This window comes from Mesocricetus auratus, unplaced genomic scaffold (genome assembly GCF_017639785.1).
Source record: "Mesocricetus auratus isolate SY011 unplaced genomic scaffold, BCM_Maur_2.0 Super-Scaffold_100676, whole genome shotgun sequence".
Lineage (NCBI taxonomy): Eukaryota > Metazoa > Chordata > Mammalia > Rodentia > Cricetidae > Mesocricetus > Mesocricetus auratus.
This window is the reverse complement of record NW_024429266.1, coordinates 151298840-151311687: the sequence shown is the minus strand read 5'-3', so window position 1 is coordinate 151311687 and position 12848 is coordinate 151298840. Positions and strand designations below refer to the sequence as shown.

The following is a 12848-nucleotide window of genomic DNA, read 5'->3' as shown; positions in this document are numbered from 1 at the left end:
TGCTTCCCATACACCACCACCACCCGGCTAACATTTTTAAATTTTTAGTGAAGTATTTTTAATGGATCATGATTTCTATAGAAAAGGAAGCTCTGTCTACCCCAACATGATAAGGTTGTACTGCCTTGTAGCTTAGAAATTCTTCTCTTCATCTACCCAAATATCACTTTCCCTTAAACTTCGTTCTGTTCCCCGCCCGCACCATGTCCAGCGAGAGATACACTATCTCCACCTCACCCAGTGCTGTCGCCACCTCACTCACAGAGAGGCCACCTCCCCAACGTTCTCCTTCCTCACTCTGGTAGTTTTCTGTCTCCAATAAAGCAACTCACTGGGGCGGGCATTGGTGGCGCACACCTTTAATCAGGAGGCAGAGGCAGGTGGATCTCTGTGAGTTTGAGACCAGCCTGGTTTACAAGAGCTAGTTCCAGGATAGCCTCCAAAGCCACAGAGAAACCCTGTCTCGAGAAACAACAACAACAACAAAAGCAACTCAGTAAGGAATCCTGTGTTAGTTTCCTGGGCTCTCATCCTCACTCCACCTCTGATGTGCAATTGTAACCTCAACCAGCAGGCTAAGGAAGGACGATCAAAAGTTCAAGGGCAGCCTGGACACACAGCAAGACCTTGTCTCAAAACTTAAACAAAACAAAACCCTTATACCTAGAAATTCTGGCCACAGAACCATGCAAGCCTGTGGCACTCTGCTCAAATGGTAGTGACACTCAAGAGAGTGGGTGGCTTCGAATAGCCCAGTATCAGGTCACTGTGATCCTCTGAAGTCTTCCAGAAAGACCTGAGAGATGCCCACCCTCTCCAAAGGCCTGCTCGATGCCGTCGTGTTTAAGTTTGAGTGAAACCCTTGGGGTTACCCGTTCATTAACTACCCTATTCATTACACACACCATGGCAAAATCATGTGTAACAGGCTGAAATGAGACCACACAGACTGCAGTAAAATCTTTTTAATAGTACCCTTAAGATTAACATGGAGAAACTATTCAACAACTATTCTCTTACGTGTGATGCTCGGCTAGTTCAGAGACTAGGGGGGAGACTGGCTTCAGGGTTCTCATCCTCAGATGTGCAAGGGATGAGGTACAAGTCAGGTTTCTGACAGGAGGTTAAGTGTACCTTTTAAAGGCTAGGCAGTGAGTGCATGGGCCTCCGGATAATTCAGCAATCCTGTGCAGCCAGCTGCTCTAACCTGGCTCTCTAGACGCCATGAATCCTTAAGAGTTGCACTCTAGACCCACAAGCCTCTTAACAGACAAGACCACACTGAAAAATATAATATCTTCATGGAAACAAAGCAAAAGTCAAAGAACTGGCAACTGGGAAAGGGAGTGAGCTCGCTGTGCCATCCAAGGCTGGGGGTGCGCGGGCGGGTGGTGGGGAGCGGTAGTCAAGTCTGATGTCCAGGAGTCAGCCTTGGTTCACCTCCAGGGGTTACGAGCCAAGGCGTCACAGATGCAGCCTGACTGCTGCATGCCATCAGTGGAGACTACAGATGCTGCTGCTGCTGGGCCTCTGCCACCTTCTCATCTCTGTGCCAGGAGAAAGCCCAGAACTGGTCCTCCAGTTCCCAAGCAGATGTCATGGGCAGGGAGAGAGTATGGCAGGGGAACCCAACAACAGCAGGGCTAGCCTCAGCAGCCTTTCTGAGTAACGTCCAGCCCTGAGGACTTCGTGATTTCCAACGTTGTAAATACCTGTTTACAAGGAAGAAGACAGCATACAGCAATGTCACTGCTGCTTTATGAGGACGTGCTCCAGCTGCACTGATAGAACACATTAAATTAAGTTGCTAATATAAAATGTATTAGAAGTTAAAAACTATTGACAGTGTGTTTCATAACTGTGAAGCCCATTCAAAGAACCTCACTGGGGTTTGGGGAGACTCTTGATGGGTAAAGAGCTACCCACGCAAGCAGAGGGCCCAAATCCAGGCCCCAAAACCCAGGCGGAGTGTGCCGGCACATGCTTGTAAAGTCTCTGTGCCATGGAGGCAGAGGTAAGTGCACGCCAGGTCTTGCTGGGCAGCCAGCCTAACCTATTGGCAAGCTTCAGGCCAGAGTGACACCCTGTTTCCAAAAGAGGTGAACAGTACCTAAGGAATGACATTCAAGGCTGTCCACACACGCACACACTCATGCACGAATGCATACATGCACACACACACACACACACACACACGCACACACACACACACACACACACACACACACACACACCCTCCTGTTCCTTACCTCACCACATGTGGGATGGATTCCAATGGTGTCATTTAGTAGCTTCTTTGTGAGCCCACATTTCATAGCAGCTGCAAATCCCTGTGTGATTTCACCAGCATTTGGCCCCAGAAGGTGAAATCCCACCACACGCTCCTTTAATGCAGGGACAGAACAGAGAATTTCCATAAACCTAGGGTCAGAACAGAAATCCACTCCCTGCTGTTCACAGCTAAGATATATGGGGTCTCCCACAGGAGAGGAACTGAGCAGAGAACAGCCTCCCAAAGGAGCCGATAAAGTGTGGTCAGAACTAACTCACACCCTAATTTACTACTGCAGTCAATCTACCCCCCGACCCCACCGCCATGATGGAGCCTGTGGGTGGGACGTGACTTCCGGATCATGCTGAGACATGCCACACAAACACTGCACATATGAACCAAGGGCCTGCGCTGGAGTACCCAAGGCGTTGGGTCTTCCTAGAGGAGGGTTTGTCGACCTAGTGAACAGCGGCCTGCTCCTGACACTAGGCAGAGCTCAAGAATGGCTAATAGAGGCTGTCAGCAGGGCAGGTCATGGTGGGTGTCCAGGGTAGCACTGAGCACAGGCTGTCTACTGACGAGCCTTCTCATCAGAGTCTGGCCTCCATTCTGATGAAGGACAGACGAAGGGAGTGTGCACGCAGATGACAGAGCAAGGCACATCTCAGCCCTGTCACCCCTGAGAGCGCCTCTCCTCAGCACTCCACACATGCCATACCACCAGTGACACATACACACACATGCACCATACACAGTGCCGGATGGTGGCCAGTGTTAACCTTCACAGCTCTAAACCATCAGGGTTAAACTGTTGGCTCTGGGTAGCTAACTTCTCACTGCCTGACAGTCCCAGCCGAGCTGGGAATCTGCTCCTGCCTCAGCCTCTGCAATCAGCTGAGAGCTCAGCTCGCTCATGCCCCAATTCTATCTTTAAAGATGTCATATAAACCCAACTAGCCGCATTCTATATATTCACATAAATCCAAGCTGCATTCTAAAACCACAGTGGATGAGGCTGGGGGGGACATCCCGGGGTAGAGGGTATGAGGTTTGGGAGGCAGCTTGGATAAAGGGTGTGAGGCTTGGGGAACAGTCTGGGTTAGAGGGTGTGCATTACACAAATGAAGCCCTGGGCCCAATCCCCAGAGAAAATGGAGTAGAATAAAGTAGAACAGAAACAACAGCATCCAGGTATCTACATACATTGTCAAATTTGTTGCAGATTATCTTTGCATAACAGGTATTGTTGTCTCTGCCAGCGACCGTCCACTCCAGAGGCCAGAACAAGGTGTGATATACCTGGACCAGAAGGGAGAGGCCGACATTAACACTGCATGTAACCCACTCCTTGATACACTCTTTAGTCCCCCAACACACACACACACACACACACACACACACACACACACACACACACACGGTGACAGACTACAGCAGCTTGCAGCACTGGAAGCCCGAGGCCCCACATGGGGTACACTGGTAGTTGCATTGGAGCCAGGTTCCCAAAACACCAGCAACTTGTCACTTTTGCTTTGTGCAGCCATTAGTCAGAGAAAGAAACAGTCTCCAGTTAGCAAAACTCCACTTTCAAGCACTTAGAGTGTTGTTGGCCCACAGTGCCACACTAGTTTCTGTGTGGGCTGAGAAGGTGACAACTGAGAACCCACCTAGTGGCTCGCCCACCCTAAACCCAGATCTGAAGACACGGAACTGTTCTGCCTTCCAAGATGAAGTGCCTGTGCCACTGACCCCAGCAGAGCCCAGAGCACCCCACACACTTGGACAGCCAAGTCTCTGGGGTGGATCCTCCGAGTCACTGCACATGGGACAAGGGCCTTCCATACTGTATCTCTAATGTCCCAAGTCACACACCCTACTGCCCTCTCACCAAAGCTGTGTTATTTGTACCACTTTGCAAGTGAGACAAATTCACTTCAAATTCTCCCAAAGAGAAGGATGATTTCTCTAACATTAGCACAAAAGAGACTTGCAAAGTTACAACATAAAAAGTGGCTTCAAGGAAGGATGGTTGATTCTGAAGGAGATGTGGTCCTTACTTCCAGATTCTCTTTTTTATGCACTTCGATGGCTTTCTCTTCAGACAGCCCACAGCAGCCATATTCCAGAGGTGTGAACACCGTTGTTGGGACATTAACATAATCACACTGGAAGAGAAACACACAATACTCCTATGATCTGCTTCCCAGCAGGTTTCTACAACACGGATTCATAAAAGGCAGTGTAAGATTAAAAGGGACTTGGTGGATACAAGAGCCAACTGATGGAAGGCTGGAGAAGTCTAAATGTGCTGGTGAGCATGTAAATGAGTGTGCCCAAAATATACTTACTATTTCCTTTGATGGATGTGGGTGTTATCCTCAAAATATGTGTGTACACCACATGTATGTCTGACGCCTACAAAGGCCAGATGAGGGTGTTGAATCCCCTGGAACTGGAGTTGCAGACAGTTGTGAGCTACCATGCAGTGCTAGGAATTAAACCTGGGTCCTCTCCAAGAGCTATAGATGCTCTTGACTACTGAGCCAACTCTCCAGCCCTTGTGTGTGAATGTGTTTCGTGAGTATAGATAGGTATGTGCATGTGTGTGCTAGCATGCACATGTATGTGTGTGCACGCAAATGCACATGTAGAGGCCTGAGGTCGATGCTAGGAATCATGCTCCATCATTCTTCCACCTTATCAATTGAAGCAGGGTCTCTTAGTCAAACCCAGAGCTAGCTGTACAGTTAGTCACATTGGCCATTTTGCTCAAGGGATCCCATTTCCATTTTCCAAGGCTGGAATTACAGATGCACTACCACACATAGGTTTTGAGGGGTCCCAACTGTGGTCCTTACACTTTGTGGCAAGTATTTAACCACTGTCCCACCTCCCCATTTTGCTGGACTTTGGTTGAGTTTCCGGACAGCATCTAAACTGAAGTCGAAAAGGTAGATATCATTGTATTTAAGCAACCAAAGCACCAGCAGCTAGAGACAAATTAGACCGATTTGTCTTCAAAACACTCAGAGAAGAGGAAAGTGTATTTACTAGAGTTATTTCAAAGATAATAATGGGCTGAGTAGCGCAACTCGAGAGACCGAGCATCCAGGTGAGATGTTCATGCAGTACCTTTGCTGTCTGGTGTCCTAAATGAAGCTGAGGGACATATGGCCTTCTGCCTCCTCCACGGCACACCCCAAATACACTGAGGATAAGTGTGAGCTCACAAAAGCAGAGTCACGACGTGTCATCTGCTAGCCCTGGCACAGGTCCCCAGTACTACGGACAGCAGAATTTTCCTCCCAAGGATGAGGCCCCATGAGGACACTATTATTCCCACAAACCTTGAGCTTTAATCTGATGATACACCTACTAGAAAAGTCCATTGCTTTCTGTTACAAAAGATGTAAGTGAAATTGCTAGTGAATGGGGTTTATCAAGTAGGCAGTGTAAGAGGCAGTGTAAGTGTCCTGCTCAGGAGGGGACATTCTCTATTGTCAGCTGCAGCAGGCCACTTATGAAGTCTGTTTCTAGCCTGTCAGATAATTCAGGCATCTTTTCCTGCCCTGGAGCAACCAACTCACAGCACTCTGGCACATAACACATCTGTGGATTGTCATCTGTGGACTCAGCCTGGTGGACTCAGCCTCCACCCATCTGGTGAGTCTTGGGGCTGGACCCACAGTAATCTTCTACTATCATAGTGATGTAAAAAACACAGCTTTGGTTGGTAGTAACTTAACTGCAAATTATCCCTAAGAACCTTTACTTACTAATTTTGAAATCCTAATTTTGATCAAGATACTATCTCAGGACAGGGATGAAGCTTGGTGGTAGAGGACTTCGCATTCATGAGACCAGACTTCAGCTACAAACACACACGCAGATATACACACATACACATATACATTCACACACCAAGACATACACACAGTTCGACGCACATATACACTTATACTTACACAAAAGATATATACACATTCACAGAGGGGGGAAGTAAGGGAGAGGGAGAGAGATACACATAAACACATGCATATGCATATATACACATACACAGGGACATGGGCACAGACACACAAAGAACAGACATAAAGAAACACAGAGACATGCACACAGACACATAGAGAGACAGACAGGCACACATAGATACAAACACACAGGGCAATAACAGGAAAAAACTTACCTTTTCCAAAGAGCCCCCAAACAGTCTTCGAGCTAGCAGCTTGCCTGCCTGTATAGCAACAGGTGTGAGCTCTGGTTTGCCCTCCAATATGTCCCCAATAGCATAGACATGAGGCACATTGGTCTGTTCCACGTCATTTACTGGTATTTTGCCATTCCTGGTAGAGTGAGAAAGAAAGCACACACTGAATGCCGTACTGCTGACTGGCACCATGCAGATCAACAACATGGAAGCTTCCACAGCCCGGGCACTGAGGTGTCCAGTGACCTAGGAGGCAACAGCTTAGACCATGCTTCCTGCCGGTCTGAAGCCTTCACATTCCCCAATCACCTCCGGGGCTTCAGAATTTTTCACTTTGATTGATCAAAGACATCAAAATTCTCCCTAAATCACATACAGTGGGAGAACATATTTCTATGAATATGTTTTGGATTGCTATTGAATACATGAGCCCTTTAAGGCTAAGCATCCCTAATTGGTTGATCCAGAAATTAACACTTATGGTGAGAAATTTTAGGCATCAGAATGCTCTGTCTTAGCAATTTAAAAAGATTTTATGGGGTAATGTGCAGTAACAGTGCCACCACCCTACACTTACTTCTCATTGATTTTGACCCCGATCTTCTCCAGCCCTATTTTCCTTGTACAGGATTCACGACCAATTGCTAACAAAACCTGCATTTAGAAAAGAAACCAGAAGCATAAGTTATCCCCATGAGAATGACAAGGACTACACCACTACAGATGCTGGAGGCATTAAATGGATAGCAATGAAATATTATAAGCAGCCTGTACCAGTGGATTTTACGGACATGGCTGGCTTAGCAACTGTCTTAGTTTCTCCTCTGTAGCTGTGGTAAAATAGTCCAACAAAAGCATCTTAAAGGAGAAAGGGTTTATTGTGGCCATAGTTCATGATGGGGAAGTCAATCAGGAAGCAGAGAGTGATAGATGCATAGGCTGCTCAGCTCTTTCTTGATTTCTATAAGGCAAAGTGCCAGCCAGGGATTGGCATAGCCCAGAGTGGGCAAGTCTTTCCATCTCAGTTAAAACAATCAAGATAATCCCCCAAGCATACCCAGAGGTCAATCTCCTAGGTAATTCTGGAGTCTGTCCAACATTAACCCAACATAACACACACACACACACACACACACACACACACACACACACACACAAAACCTACATAAGCTCATGAGTTGTATCCCTTCCAAACTCACATGTTTCTGTACTAGCCCAACCTGTGACAGAATTTGGAGAGAGGGAGGGATTTGGTGATAATTAAAGTAAAATGAGGTCACACAAGTGTGTCCTTACTATGGTTTGTATAAATGTCTTCCAGAGGCTCTGTGTTAAAGAGTTGGCCCCAGCCTGTGGTGCCCCGGGGAGCTGAGGAACCTTTGAGAGGTGAGGTCTGTGGAGAGGAAGTGAGGTCACTAGGAGCAAGCCCTCAAAGGGGATTGTGGGACCTCAGCCCTTTCTTGTGCTCTTATCACTCACTGCTTCTACTAACTACTCCAGCCATGCTGTGCTGAATTGTCATAAACCCAAACCACACACAGGGAAATGTACCAACAGCCTTGCAATGTCTACCCCATCCTGCCCCCAGTTACAGATGCACACAACCTAGAAATGCAACCTAGACACAACACGCTAGGCACTGAGGGGCAAATGCCACAATGATATGCAGTCTGTGGTGACAGAACCAGGCAGGGTCACTGGAAACTGGAAGGGACATAGAGCTTTCTGGACTCACAGGCATGTTCCACCACAAGCATTTGCCAAAAATGATCAACTGCACAATAGGTCTAATCATCTAACTGCAAGTTATATATGAGCAACTACAAACCAATGTGTTGGAAACCTTAGTTGAAATGGACTAATTCCAAAAAGACGAAATAATAAAGCAACCCCAGCACTTAGGAGACCAAGGCTGGAGGATCACTGTTAGTTTGAGGCCAACCTCAGCAACATAGGAAGTTTAAAGCCAGCCTTGTCTGTTTAGTGAGAGACTGATTTACTCACCCAAATACATACACATACAAATACACACATGTATACACACTCATACACCACACATGTGCACTTACACATGCATATACACACCAATATGACTCATAACTATAGATATTTAAATTCTAAACAATCAAATTGAAGCCACTGAACTGGGTTGATTCTAAGAATCCAAGGCTGACTGATGATTAGAAGGTCACTCAACACCTTGACAGGTTTAAAGGAAACCAATGCTTCCCAGTAGCTGTAGAAAAAGTTACAACTGAATATCTGTGCTTAATTTTAAAATAAAGAAAAAGTGAGCAAAACAAAAAACAAAAACACTTAGCAAACAAAAATTAGAATGTCTCGACTGCCTACCAGGACACATGGAGAGCTTCACTCTTTCATAAGAAACCACTGAAACCTGCCTTTTGTTATATCAAACACAATATCAAACATGTTGCCACTGCTTCACATAAATCTTGCACTGGGGTCCTGGCTAGTGTCCTAGGTGGCTTTCTGTGGCTTCCACAAACACTGACCAACCAGCTTGGAAGGAAAGGGTTTATTTCATTTCAACTCACACTTCTGGTCATAGTCCATCACTCAGGGAAGTCAGGGAGGGAGCTCAAGAAGGAGCAGAGGCAGGAACCAAAGAAGAAGCTGCTCCCTGCTTGCCTATACAGCCCCAAGCACTTGCCTGGGGCAGCCCAGTGGATGAGCCTGCCACATCAATCAAGAAAATATCTGAAACATCTGAGGACATGCCCACACACCAGCCTGATAGAGAGGATTCCTCCATTCCTCGGTTGACATTCTTTCTTCCTGGATGTCTCTGGTCTGAGTCAAGTTGACCAAGCTAACCAGCACTTACAGCTGAGAAGAGACAAAACCACTCTTGCTGCCAAAGAATATGAAGGTGTGTACAGAAAACCCGAAGCAATGTAAGGAAAGGGATTCAGGTAGGAGTTACACAAATAATTTTAAAACACCACAAAAAATAGCATTTTTATGCAACAGAAGCACAGTAAAAGACACAAAGAAACCATCTGTAGCTCACAACTTTGGCTGCTTTACAGGAGGCTAGGCTGGTTGTAGGGACCCCAAGTAAGACATTGCCCACCACCCACTAACACCCCGTTAAAGCCTGCCCAACAAAGGAAAAAAATTCACCAAGAGGACATTGCAATTCTTAACATGTATGCAAAGGTCATACTTCAAAAATATGCATTCCACATAGCTGGAAAGAAATGGACAATTTACTCGATAGATACCAAAGTGAAATCAATTTTGTTACATGAAAAATAAAAATGCAGAGACAGATATTGGGGTTCAAGCTTTAAACTGAAGATCAGAAAATCAAAGAAGCTGGCCACTAACTCTTACCTCTACCTCAGACTGAAAGGGTTGACCCTGTCTCCATGAGCTCTCCTCAAAGCATCAGACTGTTGCCTCTCCTCAACATGACTAGAGAATGAATCTCAGAATGTAGCCTGAGACACTGGGTTCCTGTCTTTTATATACCTCTGTAGGGCTGGGATTAAAAGCATAAGCTCTAATTCTCCTTTAGACTGGTTCAATCTTGTGTAGATCTGGATAACTTTGGCCTCGTAGAGATTTATCTACCTCTGTCACCTAAGTCCTGGGATTAAAGGTGTGTGCCACCACTATTGAGCTTCTACGGCTCACTAATGTGGCTACTGAGATTAAAGGCATATATCACCATTGCCTGACCTCTATAGCTTGTGGCTGGCTTTGTTTTCTGAATCCTTAGGCAGGCTTTAATAAATCATAAATAATATATCAGCACATAATTTAAATAGATCTATAACTCCAAAAGAAATAGAAGCAGTCATCAAAAGTCTCCTAACCAAAAAAAAAAAAAAAAAGGCCCAGGGACAGATGGTTTTAGTGCAGAATTCTACCATACTTTCAAAGAAGAGCTAATACCAATATGCTTCAAATTATTCCATAAAACAGAAACAGAAGGAGCATTGCCAAATTCATTTTACGAAGCCACAGTTACCCTAATACACAAACCACACAAAGATTCAACAAAGAAAGAGAATTATAGACCAATTTCCCTCATGAACACTGATGCAAAAATAATAAAATACTCGAAAGTTGAATCAAAGAACATATCAAAGAGACCATCCACCATGATCAAATAGGCTTCATCTCAGACATGCAGAGATGCTTCAACATAGAAAAGCTGTCAATGTAATCCACCTTACAAATAAAAAGAAAGAAAAAACACATGATCATCTCATTCGATACTGAAAAAGCCTTTGACAAAATGCAACACCCTTTCATGATAAAAGTATTGGAGGGATCAGGAATACAAGAGACATACCTAAACATAATAAAGACAATATACAGCAAGACAATAGCCAACATCAAATTAAATAGAGAGAAATGTAAAGCAATTCCACTAAAATCAGGAACAAGACAAGACTGTCCATTCTCTCCATATCTATTCAATATTGTACTTGAAGTCCTTGTGAGAGCAATAAGACAACTAAAGGAGATCAAGGGGATACAAATTGGAAAAGAAGAAGTCAAGAGTCACTATTTTCAAATGATATGATGGTATACATAAATAACCCCAAAAATTCTACCAGGGAACTCCTACAGCTGGATACAAAGTGGCTGGATATAAAATAAAGTCAAAAAATCAGTAGCCCTTCTGTATACAAACAACAAATGGGATCAGAAGGAAATTAAGGAAACAACACCCTTTCCAATAGCCACAAATAATATAAAATAACTTGGTATAATCTAACCAAACAAGTGAAAGACCTGTATGACAAGAACTTCAAGTCTTTGAAGAAAAATAACTGAAGATATCAGAAGACAGAAAGATCTATCATTCTCATGGATTGGCATGATCAACATAGTAAAAATGGCCATCCTACCAAAAGCAATCTACAGATTCAATGCAATCTCCATCAAAATCCCAGCACAATTCTTCATAGACCTTGAAGGAACAATACTCAACTTCATATGGAAAAACAATCCTGCACAATAAAAGAACTTCCATTGGTATCACCATCCCAGATTTCAAGCTCTATTACTATACAGAGCTATAGTAATTAAAAAAACTACATGGTATTGGCATAAAAACAGACAAGTTGATCAATGTAACTGGATCAAAGACCCAGACTTAAATTCACATACCTATGGATCCCTGATTTTTTGATAAAGAAGCAAGAGATACACAATGGAAAAAGAAAGTATCTTCAACAAACAGTGCTGGTTTAACTGGGTGTCAGACTGAACAAAACTCAAGTTCAAGTGGATTAAAGACCTCAATGCAAAACCAGATACACTGAATTTGTTAGGAAAGAAAGTGCAAAATAGCCTTGAATGCACTGGCATAGGAGACAACTTCCTGAGCAAAAGACCAATAGTACAGGCACTAAGACCAACAATTAATAAATGGGACCTCATGAAACTGAAAAGCTTCTGTAAGGCAAAGGACACTATCAATATGACAAAATGACAACCCACAGAATGGGAAAAGATTTTCACTAACCCCACATCTGACAGAGGGCTGATTTCCAAAAGAACTCAAGAAACTAGGCATCAAAAACAAAATCCAATTTTAAAATGGGGTACAGATCTAAATAGAATTCTCAACAGATGAATCTCAAATGGCAAAGAAACATAAATGTTCAGCATCCTTAGCCATCAGGGAAATGCAAGTCACAATGACTCTGAGATTCCATCTTATATCTTTCAGAATGACTAAGATCAAAAACACAAATGACAGTTCATGCTGGCAATGATGTTGAGCATGGGGAACACTCCTCCATTGCTGGAGAAAACTTACATAGCCACTTGGGAAATCAATGTGTTAGTTTCTTAGAAAATTGAGAATCAACCTACCTCAAGATTCAGCTATACTACTCCTGGGCATACACCCAAAGGACACTCTACCACACCACAAGGACACTTGCTCAACTATGTTCATAGCAGTTTTATTTGTAATAGCCAGAAACTGGAAACAACCTAGATGTCCACCAACTGAAGAATGGAAAAAGAAAATGTGATTCATATCACAATGGTGTATTACTCTACTATGACATCATGAAATTTGCCAGCAAATGGATGGAACTAGAAAAGATTATTCTGAGTGAGTTTACCTAGACCCAGAAAGACAAAGATGGTATGCACTTGCCTATAGGTGGATATTAGCCATAAAGTAAAGAATAGTCATGCTATAATCCACAGACCCAAAGAAGCTAAGTAACAAGGAAGGCTCAAGGGGGAACACATGAAACTCACTATGAAGGGGAAGAAGACATCACAGTTGGATTGAGGAGGGGTCTCAATGGGTAAGCATGGGAACAGGAAGTATCAGGTTGGGGGGAGGATGGAGGGAGACAGTATTGG

General features: G+C 44.2%; 1 protein-coding gene across 1 annotated transcript in view; it reads right to left on the bottom strand.

Annotated features, from left to right (window-relative positions):
- Positions 1–950: 950 nt before the first annotated feature.
- The window catches only part of Txnrd3 (thioredoxin reductase 3), a 35979-nt gene continuing 24081 nt past the window's right edge, over positions 951–12848 (bottom strand). The window contains exons 11-16 of the mRNA XM_005071152.4: positions 7057–7133; positions 6459–6615; positions 4330–4437; positions 3476–3571; positions 2250–2384; positions 951–1712 (exon numbers count right to left, since the gene is read on the bottom strand). Of these exons, the coding sequence (XP_005071209.1) occupies positions 1650–1712; positions 2250–2384; positions 3476–3571; positions 4330–4437; positions 6459–6615; positions 7057–7133 (636 nt within the window). The 3' untranslated portion in view covers positions 951–1649. The remainder of the gene's footprint in view (positions 1713–2249; positions 2385–3475; positions 3572–4329; positions 4438–6458; positions 6616–7056; positions 7134–12848) is intronic.